A 20933-nucleotide genomic window follows, 5' to 3' on the forward strand; every position below is an offset into this window, starting at 1 on the left:
AAAAGTGGTTACAGCCGGAGGTTTCGTCTCCAGCCCAGATGGTGGAAAGGGTGGTGGTCGACCGGCTGGTGCGGACTCTGCCAATCGCTATACAACGTTGGGTGGGGCAAGGAGACCCGGGTAACCTGGATCAGGTGGTGAATCTAGTGGAGTGATATACCGCCACACAGGACTTTATACGAGACTCTGCCCCAGTGCGTCAGGACCGGCGGCTCTTGGACCCTGGCCGAGATACACGTACGGTGCTGGTAAACAACAAAACCCAAGTCCCTGCCGAGGGAGCAACCCGCACTGAGAGTGGCAAACGACCAGTTCCCCCAAGAATGATTACAAAAACTGGTGGGGCCACCGCTATGAGGTGCTGGAGATGTCAAGGGCCAGGCCATATTGCTGCTTATTGCCCTTTGATTACAGAATCCATGGATTGCGGGTACACACGCCGAATGTCTATGTATGCTAATACGGTGTATACTGCATGCGCTATTCTGGAACCTCCTCTTTGTCATGTATTTGTAAATGGGCATCGGGCAGAGGCCCTTTTTGACTCTGGCAGCATAGTGACCCTCGTTCATGGGTCGCTGATCTCGGGGTCGGAGTCCACGGAGAGGGAGGTTGGGATTGTGCGTATACATGGTGAACTCCGCAAATATCCAACAGCAGAGGTATGCCTCTCCACTCCGTGCGGGGACGTGACGCATGTGGTAGGAGTAGTAAAAGCCCTACCATACGGGGTAGTAATGGGAAGGGATTTTCCGTTGTTTTGGTACCTGTGGGAGCGTAATAGCACTTTTTCCCAGGCAAAAATGGGTCCGGGTGCAGAACCCGAGGATCCCGAGTCAGGGATACCTGCTGTAGGGGTCGCCGACCTAGGGGCAGGGGTGGACCTGACAGGGGTCCCCTAGAGGTATTGGCGGGAGAAAGTGAAGAGACCGTAGCGATCCCGGAGCTGGACACGTCCTGGGAGTTCTTCGGGACGGCGCAGCTGAGGGATCCTACCCTCTCCCAGGCGTGGGGGAATGTAAAAGAGGTGAATGGGGTGGCTCAACAATCAGGGGCAGAAGTTGTCTTTCCCCGCATGGCGGTTTATAATGATTTACTCTACCGAGTAGACAAAATCAGGGAAGAGATAGTAGAACAACTGGTAGTGCCCCAATCCCAGCGTCGGGCAGTGCTTAACATGGCTCACACACACCCCCTGGGGGGGCACTTAGGGGTTACCAAGACACAAGAGCGCATTTTACAGAAGTTCTTTTGGCCGGCAGTGTACGCAGAGGTACGGAAATTCTGTGAATCCTGCCCGGACTGCCAGCTGACCTCGCCCATTGCAAGTTTCCGGAGTCCATTGGAGCCTCTCCCAATTATAGAGGAACCTTTTGAACGGATTGCAATGGATCTGGTAGGACCCTTGGTAAAATCCGCACGCGGTCACCAACACATTTTGGTGGTTGTAGATTATACCACACGCTATCCCGAGGCCATTCCGCTGCGCCATACCTCCGCTAAGCTTATTGCCCGGGAATTATTTGCCATGTTTTGTCGTCTTGGGCTACCAAAGGAGATCCTTACTGACCAGGGGACTCCGTTTATGTCCAAGGTGACAAAAGAATTATGTAAACTGTTGAAAATAAAGCACCTGCGCACATCGGTGTATCATCTGCAAACCGATGGGCTGGTCGAACGGTGTAACAAAACCCTTAAGTCCATGCTTAAAAAAGTGGTTGCCAAGGACAGGAGGGACTGGGACATGCTGTTGCCCTATCTTATGTTTGCGCTCCGAGAGGTGCCGCAGGCATCCACGGGTTTTCACCATTCGAGTTGCTTTAAGGCAGACACCCTAGGGAGGGGTTTGCTGGACGTAGCCAAGGAAACATGGGAACAGGAGCCCACCCCATATAAAAGTGTGACTGAACATGTGGCTCTAATGCAGAACCGTATCACAGCGGCTTTGCCTATTGTTAAAGAACATTTAACAAGGGCACAAGGGGCACAAAGGCGCACTTTTAACACACGAGCCACCATCAGATCTTTTAATGTAGGGGATCGGGTCTTGGTCTTGGTGCCCACGGCCGAGAGTAAACTGTTGGCCAAATGGCAGGGGCCGTATGAGGTTCGGGAAAAGGTGGGGGGGTGAACTACCGAATACACCAGCCGGGGAGGAGGAAGCCGGAACAATTGTATCATGTTAACTTGCTTAAAGCCTGGAAAGACCGTGACTGTATGGTTACAGGAGTGACACCGGTGGGGCCCTGTGGGGATCCTGTAGTGCCGCCCATCCTGGGGACCGAAGGGGGCGTACACCTAGGCGACACGCTTACTAAACCGCAGCGTCGTGAAGTTCGGAAGTTAGTACAGCAGAATTCGGATGTGTTTTCCGAGTTACCCGGCCGTACTTCTGTTATCCAACATGACATTGTCACCGAGCCTCGGGTAAAGCTGCGTATGAAACCGTACCGGGTACCCGAGGCCTGGAGACAAGCCATTGCAGCAGAGATGAAACAGATGCTTACCCTAGGGGTGATCGAGGAATCAAAGAGTGACTGGGCTAGTCCCATTGTGCTGATTCCAAAACCCGACGGGTCGCTACGTTTCTGCAATGATTTCAGGCGATTGAATGAGGTTTCCAAGTTCGACCTTTACCCTATGCCCCGGGTGGACGAACTTATTGAACGGTTGGGAAAGGCTCAATATTTCACGACGCTTGACCTTACCAAAGGCTATTGGCAGGTGCTGCTGACAGTCAGCCAAGGAAAAAACGGCCTTTATAACACCAGATGGGCTCTACCACTATGTTGTCTTGCCTTTCGGTTTACATGGAGCCCCGGCTACTTTCCAAAGACTGATGGACATAGTGTTGGAACCCCATCAGACGTATGCATCCCACTATCTAGATGACATCATCATCTTCAGTGCCGAGTGGCAGACCCACTTGTCCCAGGTCCATGCCGTCTTTAACTCCCTACGGGCGGCGGGATTGACAGCAAACCCAAATAATGTGCAATCGGTCACTAGGAAGCCCGATATTTGGGGTACGTGATTGGCCGCGGGGTGATCAAACCCCAAGTAAATAAAATCGAGGCCATCCAAAAGTGGCCCAGACCAGTGTCCACTAAACAGGTGAGAGCGTTCCTCGGCATTGTCGGGTATTACCGGCGGTTTATACCGGACTTTGCCGGGAGAACGGCGGCTTTGACCGATCTGTTGAAGGGTAAGGAGGCAGCTATGGTACGCTGGACCCCTCAGGCTGAGGAGGCGTTTCAGTCCATGAAGACTGCCTTGTGTGGACAACCGATCCTCATTAGCCCCGATTTCGGTAACACCTTCCTTGTGCAAACGGATGCCTCCGAGGTGGGTCTGGGTGCCGTACTCTCGCAAGTGGTGAACGGAACTGAGCATCCGGTTACCTATTTGTGCCGGAAACTTGCCCCGGCGGAGAATTATAGCGTAGTGGAGAAGGAATGCTTGGCTATTAAATGGGCCTTGGAGTCCCTGCGTTATTATTTGCTCGGGCGACAGTTTCGGTTGGTGACGGACCACGCGCCCCTCGTCTGGATGAGAAATGCGAAAGAATGGAATGCCCGGGTCACCCGCTGGTTCCTGTCCCTTCAAAATTTCAGTTTTACGGTGGAACATCGGGCCGGATCAACCCAGGGCAATGCGGATGCCCTGTCTCGGGCGGCCTGTTTGTGGGCGTCTGTTAAACCCCTCGGGTTTGAACGGAGGGGGGGGTATGTGAGATAGTGGGGCCATTCATATGTGACGGACGATATGTATTTCCCAGAATGCGTACAGAAACATATTAGAGCCCTGCTTAGCGGTCAGTCCACTATCTCCAGGCCGGGTTATGCAGGTGGCTCATGACCACAGTTCAATTAAAAGGTCTCTGTAAAGGCCTAGGCGGGGCAGAGTCAGTTTTTGTAAGCTGCAGAGCAGGAAGCTGAGAGGAGTTCAGACCTGTGTGGAGCAATGACACAGGTCTGTGGACCCACCTGAAATAGCGGGGCGAGGTATAGTAAGACCGTCTTCTTCGGCAACCGGTACCTGTGTGACGTGGTATCCTATGGACTGTGTATAGCCTGGCTGTATCCCGAAGGACGTTTACCTATTCAGCGATGGCAATAAACCTGTGTTGATCGGACTTTTTGGGTCACTGCCTCTTTGTCGCCCTGGGGGACCACCACCCTGCTATATACATACTGTGTACAGAATTATTAGGCAAGTTGTATTTTAGAGGATTTTTTTTATTATTGATCAACAACTATGTTCTCAATCAACCCAAAAGACTCATAAATATCAAAGCTTACTGTAATATTTTTTGAAGTTCGAGTGGGGTTTTTTTTTGTTTTTTTTTTTAGATTTGGCTATCTTAGGAGGATATCTGTTTATGCAGGTAACTATTACTGTGCAGAATTATTAGGCAACTTAATAAAAACCAAATAATTTCCATCTCACTTAATTATTTTCACCAGGTAAATCAATATAACTGCACAAAATTTAGAAATAAACATTTCTGGCATGCAAAAACAAAACCCCAAAAAATTAGTGACCAATATAACCACCTTTCTTTATGATGACACTCAACAGCCTACCATCCATAGATTCTGTCAGTTGCTGTTTACGATCAACATTGCGTGCAGCAGCCACCACAGATTCTCAGACACTGTTCGAAGAGGTGTACTGTTTTCCCTCCCTGTAGATCTTACATTTTATGAGGGACCACAGGTTCTCTATGGAGTTCAAAAAAGGTGAACAAGGGGGCCATGATATTATTTTTTCATCTTTTAGACCTTTACTGGCCAGCCATGCCGTGGAGTAGTTGGATGCATGTGATGGAGCATTGTCCTTCATGAAAATCATGTTTTTCTTGAACGATACCGACTTCTTCATGTACCACTGCTTGAAGAAGTTGTCTTCCAGAAACTGGCAGTAGGTCTGCGAGTTGAGCTTCACTCCATCCTCAACCCGAAAAGGTCCCACAAGTTCATCTTTGATGATACCATCCCATACCAGTACCCCATCTCCACTTTGCTGGCGTCTGAGTCGTAGTGGAGCTCTCTGCCCTTTACTGATCAGCTTCTGGCCCATCCATCTGGCCCATCCAGAGTCACACTCATTTCATCAGTCCATAAAACCTTTGAAAAATCAGTCTTAAGATATTTCTTGGCTCAGTCTTGACGTTTTATCTTATGTTTCTTGTTCAAAGGTGGTCGTTTTTCAGCCTTCCTTACCTTGGCCGTGTCCCTGAGTATGGCACACCTTGTGCTTTTTGATACTCCAGTAATGTTGCAGCTCTTAAATATGGGCAAACTGGTGGCAAAAGGCATCTTGGCAGCTTCACGCTTGATTTTCCTCAATTCATGGGCAGTTATTTTGCGCCTTTTTTGCCCAACACACTTCTTGCGACCCTGTTGGCTATTTGCCATAAAACACTTGATTGTTAGTTGATCACGCTTCAAAAGTTTGGCAATTTCAAGACTGCTGCATCCCTCTGAAAGACATCTCACAATTTTTGACTTTTCAGAGCCTGTCAAATCTCTCTTCTGACCCATTTTGCCAAAGGAAAAGAAGTTGCCTAATAATTAACCCCTTAACGACCGCGGGCCGTAAAATTACGTCCTAGCGGTCATAACGTTACGGCCCGCGGTCTGCCGGGGGCAGCATGCTGCGATCGGCGCACATCTCAGCTGATTTTCACAGCTGAGATGTGTGCCTGCTAGGCACGAGCAGAATCGTTATCTGTTCGTGCCGTTTAACCCCTTATATGGCGCTGTCAATATGTGACAGCGCCATTATAAGCGCGATCGCGGTAAACTTTTACTTACCGCTTGATACCGGAAGTCACGTGACGCGATCACGTGACTTTGGGTAGTTGTCATGGTAGCACAGAGTCATGTCATGACTCCTGTACTACACATGAATTGCTTTCACTTTCACTGTGCCCGCAGCACAGTGAAAAAGAAAGTGAGCGTATCTGCTGTTTACAGCTATGTAGCTGTGATCAGCAGATAGTGCAGAGCGATCGGACTGCTGATCGCAATAGCCCCCTAGGGGGACTAGTAAAATAAAAATAAAAAAAAAGTTTTAAAAAATTAATAAAAAACAAAAAAACCTAAAAGTTCAAATCACCGCCCATTCGCCACATTGAAAATTAAAGGGTTAAAAAAATAAAAAATACACACACATTTGGTATCGCCGCGTTCAGAAACGCCCGATCTATCAAAATATAAAATCAATTAATCTGATCAGTATACGGCGTAGCTGCAAAAAAATTCCAAACGCCAAAATGACGTTTTTTTGTCGCCACAATTTTTGCGCAAAATGCAATAAGAGGCGATCACAATGTAGCATCTGCGCAAAAATGGTACCGTTAAAAACGTCAGCTCGAGAAGCAAAAAATAAGCCATCACTGAGCCATAGATCCCGAAAAATGAGAACGCTACGGGTCACGGAATATGGCGTAAAACGTGCGCCACTTTTTTCGGACAAACTTCCGATTTTTTTTTTTTAACTCCTTATATAAAAGTAAACCTATACATGTGTGGTGTCTACGAACTCGCACTGACCTGAGGCATCACACCCACATATCAGTTTTACCATATAGTGAACACAGTGAATAAAATATCTCAAAAACAATAGTGCTATCGCACTTTTTTTGCAATTTTTCTGCATTTGGAATTTTTTTGCCGTTTTCAAGTACACTATATGGTAAAACTGATTTGTTTCATTTAAAAGTACAGCTCGTTCCGCAAAAAATGAGCCCTCACATGACCATATTGACGGAAAAATAAAAAAGTTACGTCTCTCAGAAAAAGAATGGTGAAAAAAAACGGAAAGCGAAAAATCGCCCGGTCGTGAAGGGGTTAAGCACACATTATATAGGGTGTTGATGTCATTACACCACACCCCTCCTCATTACAGAGATGAACATCACCTAATTTACTTAATTGGTAGTTGGCTCTCAAGCCTATACAGCTTGGAGTAGGACAACATGTGTAAAAAGTATCATGTGATCAAAATACTCATATGCCTAATAATTCTGCACACAGTGTGTGTGTGTAATATATATAATGTGTGTGTCTAATATATATATAATGTGTGTGTCTAATATATAGACACACACGCACACACTCGCACACACACGCACACACACACATATATATATATATATATATATATATATATATATATATATATAAATATATATACAGTTAGGTCCAGAAATATTTGAACAGTGACACAATTTTCGCGAGTTGGGCTCTGCATGCCACCACATTGGATTTGAAATGAAACCTCTACAACAGAATTCAAGTGCAGATTGTAACGTTTAATTTGAAGGTTTGAACAAAAATATCTGATAGAAATTGTAGGAATTGTACACATTTCTTTACAAACACTCCACATTTTAGGAGGTCAAAAGTATTTGGACAAATAAACCAAACCCAAACAAAATATTTTTATTTTCAATATTTTGTTGTGAATCCTTTGGAGGCAATCACTGCCTTAAGTCTGGAACCCATGGACATCACCAAACGCTGGGTTTCCTCCTTCTTAATGCTTTGCCAGGCCTTTACAGCCGCAGCCTTCAGGTCTTGCTTGTTTGTGGGTCTTTCCGTCTTAAGTCTGGATTTGAGCAAGTGAAATGCATGCTCAATTGGGTTAAGATCTGGTGATTGACTTGGCCATTGCAGAATGTTCCACTTTTTTGCGCTCATGAACTCCTGGGTAGCTTTGGCTGTATTTTTGGGGTCATTGTCCATTTGTACTATGAAGCGCCGTCCGATCAACTTTGCGGCATTTGGCTGAATCTGGGCTGAAAGTATATCCTGGTAAAATTCAGAATTCATCCGGCTACTCTTGTCTGCTGTTATGTCATCAATAAACACAAGTGACCCAGTGCCATTGAAAGCCATGCATGCCCATGCCATCACGTTGCCTCCACCATGTTTTACAGAGGATGTGGTGTGCCTTGGATCATGTGCCATTCCCTTTCTTCTCCAAACTTTTTTCTTCCCATCATTCTGGTACAGGTTGATCTTTGTCTCATCTGTCCATAGAATACTTTTCCAGAACTGAGCTGGCTTCATGAGGTGTTTTTCAGCAAATTTAACTCTGGCCTGTCTATTTTTGGAATTGATGAATGGTTTGCATCTAGATGTGAACCCTTTGTATTTACTTTCATGGAGTCTTCTCTTTACTGTTGACATAGAGACAGATACACCTACTTCACTGAGAGTGTTCTGGACTTCAGTTGATGTTGTGAACGGGTTCTTCTTCACCAAAGAAAGTAAAGCTAAAATAACAAAACTTGTGTCACTGTCCAAATATTTCTGGACCTAACTGTGTATATATATATATATATATATATATATATATATATATATATATATATATATATATACATATATATACACACACATACACACACCCACACACCCACACAATGTTATGAAGTTATGTAATATTACATAATACAGCCCCCCCACGTGCACTCTTTCTCTCCCCTGCGGTCTCTCTTCTCTCCGCTGTGATGAGCGCAGCGTCCTTACAGCGATGTCCCAGGGATGCATGAGATCAGTGCTAGCCTCTGGTGTCAGGTGACATCCCTGGTCTCTGTTCCTGGCAGTATTCAAAAGCCAGGAGCTCAGGATGCTGTGCCCGTCATAGTGCAGAGACAGCAGACTGGGAGGGGGGAGATAGTTACCCAGGCCCCATACATCATAATGGGCTGGGGACACCGTCGGTCAAACAGCACTGACGGTGTCCCTGACACAGTGTGAGTCCATCTGCTGGTCCACAGCCCCTACACATACAGTGCACTGGAGAAGACAGTGCACAGAAAGCAGCTCACAGGTGGTGGGGGAAAGTACGGACTGTGGGGAGGAGGATGAGAGGGGGCAGGGGCTGCATCGCACTGTACCTGGTCGGCACCAAGGTGGCAATATGACGTTGACTGTGATGCCTGTCAACAAGCTCCTGCACTTGTCGACGTAACAGCACAGGAAGCAACAAAATCCCGGCTGGAGCGGTCACATGGCTGCTCTGAGCTGGGAGAGAGGGGCTGACAGGAGGGGCAGGTAGGTAATTGGTATCTATCTACATGCCCTATATAGCCCAATGGTTAACTAAAGAAGAATTGGCAAAATAAGCCTGATAACCGCTTTAAGGAACACTAGCTAGTGAAAAACCTAATATCCTTCACACGTGTATCTAAGTAAATGTGGACGTTCCCAGAACTGGGTTGATCATTGAGCCAGGGAATGTGTGTGCATTCCTATTAAAACATTAAGGTGGCCACACACATTACATTTTTTGCCAAACCCATGTATTTTGTGGGGATTGGCCAAACATCTATTGTGTAGGGGGGTGTCCTGACTTTTCTACAACAGAAGATGTCGCAGAGAACAGGTTTGGGCTGTTAGATGGGAGATAAGCCATCAACAGGATTGTCTTGCAGTGGCTTTATGTTTCTCCACAGGTGCACGCTTGGCCAAGCATCCCTATGTATGAAGGTTTGGCGGGGAAACAGCATCTAACTAAAGTGCATGACCAGTTTTACAGTCAGTGGTCAGGACAGGCTGAATGTTGTACTTTGAGTGCTGAAGAGTAGAGTGCAGCAAAAAGATTTTTAGTAGCCTGATCCTGCGGCCGCAGACCAGAACCTCCTGCTATGTGCAGCATCTCCAACACCTCTTCTATTTAGTTGGCCCCTGCAGCTTCATGCATGCATTGTGCCACAACATAAATGATGGAGATCGTGGTTTTTACCAGGGTTGTATCGAGACGCTATATAGCCCATAGCAGAAGTTGAAATAGAGCCCCACTCCATTTTGACCAACTTGAGCACAGCTTAAAATGGTAATGAAGTGGGATTTTTCCTTAAAGTGTATTTAAACTTTTTTTCACATTTTTAGATTGAGCAGGCACTTGAATTTGGATGCAGATCGTGGGGGTCCGGGCCCTGCGCAGCTTTTTTTTTATTTTATTATTTCACCGCTGGAGTGGTGCTCTAAATCGAAGTCCCCTGTGTTATACTCCCCTTACGGAAGCTTCACCCTTTATCGCTCTGTTCGGTCTCCTGTGACTTGTAACCTGACAGCACCTCCAGTGTTTCATGGAGCGAGCTGGAGGTCACAACTCGATCGAGCTTCGATAAAGGACAAGATTTGTCTAAAACACTTGCTGGTTTCTATGATCATTTACCCGCTTTTGGATATTTTAATACCTTTGTAACCTGCCTATTGGATTTTCGATGTAATTTTTGTAATAAAGCCTACGATTTTTTACTGAGTACATGAAGCTGGACCTATTTTTCTTTTTTTTAGATAAAAGTAAACCTATACATGGTTGGTGTCTACGAGCTCGCACCAACCTCGGGCAATCCAACACATCAGTATTACTTTATAGTGAACATAGTGAATAAAATATCAAAAACAATAGTGCATTCGCACTTTTTTTTTTTAATTTTTCCACATTTGGAATTTTTTTGTGGTTTTCCAGTACACTATATGGTAAAACTCATGGTTTCATTTAAAAGTACAACTCGTCCCGCAAAAAACGCTCACATAGCGATATTGACTGGAAAAAGAAAAAAAAATGTTACGTCTCTCGGAAGAAGAATGGAGGAAAAAAAACGGAAAGCGCAAAATCTGCTGGTTGTGATGGGGTTAAATATGCAGAATCAGAAAGTTTAGTTACTCTTTAGTACCCGCTCTTCTGTGTGGCTGCATATTACGTATGCCTTCTGTTCGTTCCACAATAATTAGACTTTACTTGGAGAAAACTGGAAAACCTTTCTAATCAAATAGAGCACATCAGTTTAACAAAGGGGGATTATGAATGTGGTCAACTTTTGGCCCTTGGATGTAAGCCGAGACCCTGAGCAGATGACTTGCACATTACCACGTCTGATATTGTGACGAGGGAAGAAACAGCCTTCTGATTTATTAATGGTCTGGTTACATTACACAAACAGCGCTGTGTGCTATGGTTACAGAATTAGTCACTCCACACCCTGGTCTACCTGTAGTCACTGCGTCCGCTGCTTCCTCGTCTTCATACACTATATGTTGCCATGTCGCTGCTTGCACACCATGCTATGGTTGGCTGCCTGCAAATTCCTGGTACTTATGTTCTGTGTGAATAGGCTTCCAAGAATTCTTACTCTACAGTGTAAATAATCACTTCCACTTGCTGCTCAAGAACGTGGATGTTATGTGCTAATTCTGTGTAACTGGAATCTGGGGGTAATGGGTTAAAATTGCAACGTCTTCTCCATCCTCTTCTCTCCATGCAAAGCATTAAGTAGCTTATACTTAACCACAGGGAGAGCAGATGAGGGGAATTTGTTCCTTACTCTTGATCTTCACTGTTACCGTATTTTTCGGATTATAAGACTCACTCTTCCTCCCAAAAATTTGGGAGGAAAATGAGGGGGGCGTCTTAAAATCCAAATATAGCTTACCGGTGCGGCTCTGTGTGCGGCTGGCCGGGTGCGTGCGGGCGGCCAGGTGCATGTGGCTGCGTGCGTGCGGGCGGCCGGGTGCCTGTGGCTGCGTGCTAGCTGCCTGTCGGTGCCGGCTGCCTCTCTGTCCCGGCTGCCAGATGCTTCTCTGTGCAGGTGGGCGGCCTGCTTGCCACCCTGTGCGTGCGGACTGCGGTGGCTGTGCCCGGGTGTCCCAGTGTGTCCACGGTCCCGGTTTCAAATGTTGGTGCCGGGAGTCAGCGCGTGCGCAGATGGAGCTCTTGGATGAGAGCTCCATCTACGCATGCGCCACTGCGGGCGCCATCACTTGAACCGGGACCGCAGACAGACAGGCACACTCACCGCACCTGCCTGTTCCACAACTGAGCCGTTACCGCCGCTGGCACCACTGACCCGTCACCGCTGCTGGCACTACTGACCCGCCGCAGCCAGCACAACCTCTGCCTCCTGTGACCCCGTTTCACCACCACTGCTGCCCCCCTCTGGTAAGACAACACCAGAGTATAAGACTGACCCCATTTTTTTTTTTATTTTTTTTAACTTTTTTTTATCTCTAAATTTGGGGTGCGTCTTATAATCCGGTGCATCTTATAAAACGAAAAATACGGTACCCATCCAGCTGATAAAGTATCTGATTTATTAAGGCTACGTTCACATGTCCAGTAATCATCTGTTAGAACGGATCCTGCAGCAATCCGTAGGCAAAAAGGATGTGCAAACACAACTTTTTTTGTCAGTTTTGAAAAAATAGATTTTTGCAGGATCCACTTTTTTAACGTAGGAGTTTATAGAAAGCGAATCTTTTCACGGATTGCTATTTATCTTCCTTTAGAAACTGATCACAGTAAGCAAAAAACAGATTCTTTACAGTTGCAAGAAAAACGGATGGCTAAATTGCAATTGGTTAACGGATCCATTTTGCATAGACTCCCATTTAAAAAAAAAAAACAAAACAAATCCCGCAAAAATCAATTTTTTCAAATAAGTTGTGTTTGCACAACTTTTTTGCCAACAGATTGCTGCTGGATCTGGTCTAACACATGATTACTGGACATGTGAATTCAGCATCAGTCAGGGGTGCACAACATTTTTTGGTCCAAAGGCCACATTGCCATACTGAACCAGCCCCGAGGGATGCAAAAAAATTTGAATGGGTATATACCAGGGCTGTGTAGTCGGAGTCGGAGCTCATTTTGGTGGAGTTGGTATAAAATGCACCAACTCAGACTCCTAAAATATATACCGTATTTTTCGCTTTATAAGACGCACCTGATTATAAGACGCACCCCCAAATTTGGTGAAGGAAAAGAGATTTTTTTTTTTAATGTTAAATGGGGTCCATCTTATAATGCCAGTGTCCCTCTAACAAATCATATAGGGTATATGTCCCTCATAGCCCCCCATCCTAAAATTAGCCCCCTTAATCTGGATATGGCCCCCTTATCTTGAATATAGCCCCCTTGTGATGGCACACGTTCCCCTGTACTGCCTATGGCCCCCTATGGATTACATACATTCCCCTGTGCTGCCTATGGTCCCCTATGGATTGCACACGTTCCCCTGTGTTAGATATCGCCCCCATAGTGCTGCCCATGGCCCCTATATAGATCGCACAAGTCCCCCTGTGTTAGATATCGCCCCCATAGTGCTGCCCATGGCCCCTAAAAATCGCACACGTCCCCCTGTGTTAGATATCGCCCCCAGGCTGCTGCCCATGGCCCCTATAGATCGCACAAGTCCCCCTGTGTTAGATATCGCCCGCATAGTGCTGCCCATGGCCCCTATAGATCGCACAAGTCCCCCTGTGTTATATATCGCCCCCAGGCTGCTGCCCATAGTAAAATAAAACACTCTTTCCTTACCTCCTCCAGCGCTGAGCTCCCTCCTGTCTCCCTCCGTGCTTCTCTTCGTTACTTCCTGGTTCTCAGTGCGGTCATGTGATCGGCACAGCAGACTGAGATCTCTGCGTGCCTGATCACAGTGGAAGCAGGGACACTGGGAGAAACGCTGGAGGGGGTAAGTAAAGCTTTTTTATTTTAGAATGAGCAGCAGCACGAGGGCCATATCTAACACAGGGGGGACATGTGCCATCACAGGGGGGCGCAGGCTCATATAATATGCACCGCTGACCCAGCCCCTCACTGCGTGCGATTTCAGCACCACCGGAGATGGACAGCGGCTGTGCATATTATATGAGCGGGAGCAGGAGATCAAACGCTGCCGCAGCAGCATTCACCTGCCCCCAGCACAGCGCCCCCACCTTCCCTGGACCCTGCAGTGTACATATATATATACCACCCCCCCGTATATTCGGCTTATAAGACGCACCCCCTACTTTCCCCCAAAATTTGGGGGAACAAAAGTGCGTCTTATAAAGCGAAAAATACGGTAATAAATTGGGGCCAGTAGTGCAATGCAGAATGTGCTGAATATTTTTTCATAGGAATTTGGGAAACTTATGAAATGTCCTATAAATGTCTGTTCTATTCCTGATCTAAGGCTGCATTCACACACAGCGTTTTTGCTGCATATTTTGAGGATACATTTGTCAGCTGCAAAAGCAGATCAGCTTTTTAAAAAACCGCATCACCTGAAAGGTTTTTGAGCTCATAAATAATGTTTTCAATAGCACAAGCAGATTAGAAAAACACCCCACAAACTATTCCCATTCTTTGTGAGGATCCTTACAAAACGATGTGTCTGAATGTCCTACAGTTAGGTCCAGAAATATTTGGACAGTGACACAATTTTCTCGAGTTGGGCTCTGCATGCCACCACATTGGATTTGAAATGAAACCTCTACAACAGACTTCAAGTGCAGATTGTAACGTTTAATTTGAAGGTTTGAACAAAAATATCTGATAGAAATTGTAGGAATTGTACACATTTCTTTACAAACACTCCACATTTTAGGAGGTCAAAAGTAATTGGACAAATAAACCAAACCCAAACAAAATATTTTTATTTTCAATATTTTGTTGCAAATCCTTTGGAGGCAATCACTGCCTTAAGTCTGGAACCCATGGACATCACCAAACGCTGGGTTTCCTCCTTCTTAATGCTTTGCCAGGCCTTTACAGCCGCAGCCTTCAGGTCTTGCTTGTTTGTGGGTCTTTCCGTCTTAAGTCTGGATTTGAGCAAGTGAAATGCATGCTCAATTGGGTTAAGATCTGGTGATTGACTTGGCCATTGCAGAATGTTCCACTTTTTTGCACTCATGAACTCCTGGGTAGCTTTGGGTGTATGCTTGGGGTCATTGTCCATCTGTACTATGAAGCGCCGTCCGATCAACTTTGCGGCATTTGGCTGAATCTGGGCTGAAAGTATATCCCAGTACACTTCAGAATTCATCCGGCTACTCTTGTCTGCTGTTATGTCATCAATAAACACAAGTGACCCAGTGCCATTGAAAGCCATGCATGCCCATGCCATCACGTTGCCTCCACCATGTTTTACAGAGGATGTGGTGTGCCTTGGATCATGTGCCGTTCCCTTTCTTCTCCAAACTTTTTTCTTCCCATCATTCTGGTACAGGTTGATCTTTGTCTCATCTGTCCATAGAATACTTTTCCAGAACTGAGCTGGCTTCATGAGGTGTTTTTCAGCAAATTTAACTCTGGCCTGTCTATTTTTGGAATTGATGAATCTAGATCTAGATGTGAACCCTTTGTATTTACTTTCATGGAGTCTTCTCTTTACTGTTGACTTAGAGACAGATACACCTACTTCACTGAGAGTGTTCTGGACTTCAGTTGATGTTGTGAACGGGTTCTTCTTCACCAAAGAAAGTATGCGGCGATCATCCACCACTGTTGTCATCCGTGGACGCCCAGGCCTTTTTGAGTTCCCAAGCTCCCCAGTCAATTCCTTTTTTCTCAGAATGTACCAGACTGTTGATTTTGCTACTCCAAGCATGTCTGCTATCTCTCTAATGGATGTTTTCTTTTTTTTCAGCCTCAGGATGTTCTGCTTCACCTCAATTGAGAGTTCCTTAGACCGCATGTTGTCTGGTCACAGCAACAGCTTCCAAATGCAAAACCACACACCTGTAATCAACCCCAGACCTTTTAACTACTTCATTGATTACAGGTTAACGAGGGAGACGCCTTCAGAGTTAATTGCAGCCCTTAGAGTCCCTTGTCCAATTACTTTTGGTCCCTTTAAAAAGAGGAGGCATTGCATTACAGAGCTATGATTCCTAAACCCTTTCTCCAGTTTGGATGTGAAAACTCTCATATTGCAGCTGGGAGTGTGCACTTTCAGCCCATATTATATATATAATTGTATTTCTGAACATGTTTTTGTAAACAGCTAAAATAACAAAACTTGTGTCACTGTCCAAATATTTCTGGCCCTGACTGTATCTTGAAACCCATGGCCTTTGCTGGGATGCCCAGAGACACTGCATTTCACTGAATTATTTTGCCATCAATGTTCGATATGTTTGTAACAAGAAAGAAATTGTTACCAAGACACTGGCAGTAAAAGATACTAAAGCTCATCACATCAGCCAGTTTCTCCAGGCCTTAGTGGAAAAAGTTCTGCAAGATTACGAACTCAAAAAAGAACAGGTTCTTGCTATTGTATCGGACATTGCTTCAAACATAAGTACAATTAAACTGATGAATGAGAGTAATGAACAACAGCTAGAAGAACATTTAGGATTTAGTATGTGTGAGATGGAAGGCCACAGTGCTGTTCATGTAACTGAGGAACAAAAAGATATTACAACAGAAGAACAGCAAAATGATACTTTAGGATTAGATGATCTTGCTGAAGCTGCTTCAAAACACTTTTTCATATTCATCACATGCGCTGTGTTGTGCACACGCTGCAGCTGGCAATAAGAGATAGTCTGCAAGAGGGACCCCGGTTTCACACATCCGGCTTTTCGCCGGTTTGGCAAATGCAGCGCACTCCAGTACAGTGTATACAGTACAGTAGCAGCGCGACAAATGACGGTCATATGCTTTCATGTGACCGGAGCATGTGACCCGGAAGTTGAGGCGCTGCCACTGTACTGTATCGTACTGTACTGGCGTGCGCCGTATCCACCAAACCAGCGAAAAGCCGGATGTGTGAAATTGGGCGGACATGCTGCAAATCTAATTGGAAAAGTGAGGAAGTTGGTTATTGCCGCCAGAACTCCTAAAATTGATTCCATCTTTAAGAGACGTGCTGGGAAAGGGGCAATTGTTGATCAAGCAACTCGGTGAGGCAGCAGTTATTTAATGACTGAGCGATTGCTTGAACTAAAATTGTTTCTTATAGATATGGTGAACCCTCAAGTAACATTAAATGAAGGTCAATGGACACAGGTCGCTGAATTGAAGGAATTGCTTAATCACCCATTTACCGTGACTAAAAAATTACAAGCTGAGGATTTAACTCCTGGCATTTTCATAAGGGAGTGGAAGAACTTGCTATTTTGCCTTTCCCAAAGAGGAGGTTTAATCGCAGATGGCATTTCTGCTTCAATGAAACGGAGAGAGACACAGCTATTGGAAAATAAAAGTCATCGTATTCTGCTTGATGATCAACAGCTTACTAAAGGAAAAGAAGCTGTGACTGAGGTAGCAGTTAGGATGAGCGGCTACAGGACTGCCAGGCGCAAGAGGACTGACAGAGGCTTGACAGTGCTACTGCTGCCATATCTTCATCCTCATCAGATGAGGAGTTTAACTTTGACAAGTATTTGAATGACATGGAGCAGCAAAGCGTTGCCGCAAGGAAAAGGATTTCACTCCGTCTCCTATAGCAGCATTTTTCATTTGCTCTCAAAGAAATAGGAAAATTCCATCGTTCATCAAAAATGACTGTGCATGAGGCAATTCCTTTATATCCGCAAATTGTTAGAGATGTCGCCCATGTGGTTACGGATTTGCCTCCAACCCAAGTTAGTGTAGAGAGGTTGTTCTCTAGCCTTAAAATTATTAGGTCAGATTTGAGGTCATCTATGAAGGAGGATCTGATGGAAGCAATTCTGTTTCTTGCAACAAATTCATAGACTGCACAAATGTTATTTAGTATGGTTTTGTTGAAAACTGTTTTTTTGCCACTTACATAGTGTATTACATAGTGTTATATATAACACTCTATAATAAACTATGTAAGTGGCAAAAAACAGTTTTCAAAAAAACATACTAAATAATAACATTTAGTATAATGCTCATATTTAAGTGAAAAATGTATTGTAGTACAATGTGAACATCAGACATTTAATAATTTTTATGATACAATAAAATATTTAGATAGAGCATAAAATATATTTATTGGAATACAACTTTAGAACATATATATATATATATATATATATATATATATATATATACACACACACAAGATATATATGTAATCTATTGTATATTACATATTGTATTACATATTTTCAATTTATTACAGTTTGTGTTCTAAAGTTGTATTCCAATAAATATATTTTATGTTCTATCCAAATATCTTGATTATTCTATCATAAAAATTATGAAATGTCTGATGTTCACATACACATGTTCATGTACTACAATAAATTTTTCACTTAACTATAAGCAATATATGTAGGAGTCGGAGTCAGAGTCGGTGCAAGGGAAATTGAGGAGTCGAAGGTTTGGCTTACCGACTCCACAGCCCTGGTATATTCATTAATACATCACCAGAACCACCATTGGTACATTAATACATCACCAGAAGCATGTTTTAAGTATTTGATGAGGATTTGGAGAGTTTGTGCTCCATTTCTGCTCCAGAAAAATCAGTAAACACACGTTATTTTAAACTGAGTTTTCGAAACAGAAACTCACCAAATCCTCCTCATAAAAATACTCAAAATTGGTTTAAGCATAGCCATGAAGCACATTATAATTTTTTCCATGTGTAGAAGATGAGAACAACTGTCAGTGCATGAGTGCAGCACCAGAATCACTATCACCACATGAATGCAGCATCAGGACCACCATCAGTACTTGACAGCTGTACCAGGACCACTATTAGTACGAGACTGTAACGCCAGAACCACCGTTGGTACATGTATAATGAACCAAGCATAGTGCAGTGATTAGTGTGCATAGAGCAGCCCCAAATACAATTGTATCACTTGAATCTACAATTTCTTGTATATCCTAAACAATTGTAAGGAGAATGGTGGAAGTTGTTGTCAGCCATCATCAAACCATAAATATCCTCATTTTACATCCAGGTACCTTATAGATGACATCTTCTCCCTTATAGATGACATCTTCTCTGATTTGTAGTTGTTTCCGTCCATGTTGTCTCCAAGTAGTACAGATGCCATGATGAGCAGCATAATGACGTCATCAGCATGATCACCTGGTCCCACTGCTGCATGTCGGAGCAGGCACTTTGCGCTCTTCTGTTTTGCGTCTGTCCCAGCGCTCAGGTTTTCAATTGTATTTGAGTATGAGAGATGTGAATACATTTGCATATTTGAAGCAAAGAGTGGCAACTGCCGGAAAGGTTTGAGAGGCACAGGAAAGCTTTTGGTGGGCCGTACTTTGTGCAGGTCGTCTGTGTATTTTTTTTTGCTGTTATCAGGTATTTAGCCCCCCCCCTTTGGTGTTGATCAGTCATGATTGCCTACTAATCTGTCTTGAGATCTCTTCAGATGCCTGATTGCTTGAGTTTCCAGACCTGTAGGCTACAAGAAAAGTTGATACTGATGTTATGCCTGGTGCAGGGCCTGTGCATGACGCAGAAATTCATGAACACCAGGGTAGAAGTAATGCACTGGCCCTTCACCCCTGTACTAAGCATAGCACAATTACAGTACAAGGCAGTTAGTTTCTTCACAGAGTGCAGCACAATTATTAGTCCAGTGCAGGTTATTGGGAACATGGATATCAATAAATGGAAGGCATTAAATATATATTTTGCATGTAAAAAACAATTGGTCATTACACATTGTATACAAGCAGTCGGATATTACTCCTAGGGGGAAAAAATGATTGCATATTTCCCTTTTTCCTAGGATGTGCAGTGTAATATTTTTGCAGGCTGTCTGATGTACATGTATTGTTGCTGTTATTGATTCCCCTTCCTTGTACTTATGTATTTTGCAATTTGTCTTTGTTCTTTCTTCTTCAGAGCTCCTGAGATTATTTTGGGGTTATCGTTTTGTGAAGCCATAGACATGTGGTCGCTGGGCTGCGTGATTGCTGAACTTTTCCTAGGATGGCCGTTGTACCCCGGAGCATTGGAGTATGACCAGGTAAGGGAAGCATCTGCTAGTTATTTCTTGCCTGTATCTGTCAAACTTACAGTAACTGGCTGCAGAAACATTCACAAATTTCTACTTTATTTTTGCTTTGCCTTTTAATTTCGACATATTTACTGTAAAAAGGAGCAGCTGCCTCCCATCTTCAGTCCAGCACGTCAGGTGATTGCTTATGCAATAATCCAGGAATCATTAGGCACAGTGCTTTATTTGTGTACTTCTAGAGGCACGGCCTCGGCAGCCCTGTTTGTGTACTACTTTGCATGGCTATGTAATAAACAACCTGTAAATAGGATTCTCAAGAGAAGGCTGTGCTCTTCCGCAGAGCTGGCAATTATTACATGCTAAATATGTTCATGAGCAGTGATTGCTGGTGTTCCCGTTATAACATGTATAAAATTAGTAAACAGTATTACGACCACTAGCCACCAACTGTCACTATATGCGTGGTTGTAACTATGGATGCCTAACTACTGCAATGTCCTGCACATGAGGTAAGTGACATAGCTAACCAGGAGAACTATTTTTTTTTATTTTTTTTTTTTTTTAAACCAAATTTTTATTTCTTTTCTTGTAATGGTAAAATAGGGTACAGAATGAAGAAAATAAGGGTCAACAAATCAAAATATCAAATAACATAGTCTCTACAATTTATCGATCAAGTATTTGTCACGGTCATCAAATTTGCTCCTTCCCCTTCTTCGTCAAGTATATTTCCATTGTTCAGTCTCCGCTACCCCCCTTCAGCATTCCTTGATAACTTGTTACAAACATTACTTGTAAACACTATCCCTCCCAATCCCCCCTCCCCTCTCCATGCGACACAACCCAGAATTTGGCCAACTATACTTTCAGCTCGTACAGGGACCCTGACAGGTCTTCCTTCATGTACCATTCCGTAGACACAAATGTGGACATTATTTGTATTGTTTCTTCTTTAGAACATATAACGCTTATGAACTTTCTCCATTTACTGAAAAATGTTGCTGTCATCCTTTCTTTGCACCTCTCCACCATCACCTTCTCCAACATGAGCGTTTTTTTCAATTACATAGTTACATAGTTACTTAGGTTGAAAAAAGACCTAGGTCCATCTAGTTCAACCTTCCTCCACCAGTTCTACATTTAGTCACTAAGTCATTTATAACCAACAATGTTTTGTGTACTGAGGAAATCATCCAGCCCTTTTTTTAAAAGATGTTATAGTATCTGCCATTACTCTTGTGG

General features: G+C 44.2%; 1 protein-coding gene across 2 annotated transcripts in view; it reads left to right on the forward strand.

Annotated features, from left to right (window-relative positions):
• The window catches only part of HIPK3 (homeodomain interacting protein kinase 3), a 399904-nt gene that overhangs the window by 256103 nt on the left and 122868 nt on the right, over positions 1–20933 (forward strand). For both annotated transcript variants that reach the window (XM_075325614.1, XM_075325615.1), the window contains exon 3: positions 19577–19700. In XM_075325614.1, the coding sequence (XP_075181729.1) occupies positions 19577–19700 (124 nt within the window). The remainder of the gene's footprint in view (positions 1–19576; positions 19701–20933) is intronic.

The sequence above is a fragment of the Anomaloglossus baeobatrachus genome, chromosome 10 (assembly GCF_048569485.1).
Source record: "Anomaloglossus baeobatrachus isolate aAnoBae1 chromosome 10, aAnoBae1.hap1, whole genome shotgun sequence".
Lineage (NCBI taxonomy): Eukaryota > Metazoa > Chordata > Amphibia > Anura > Aromobatidae > Anomaloglossus > Anomaloglossus baeobatrachus.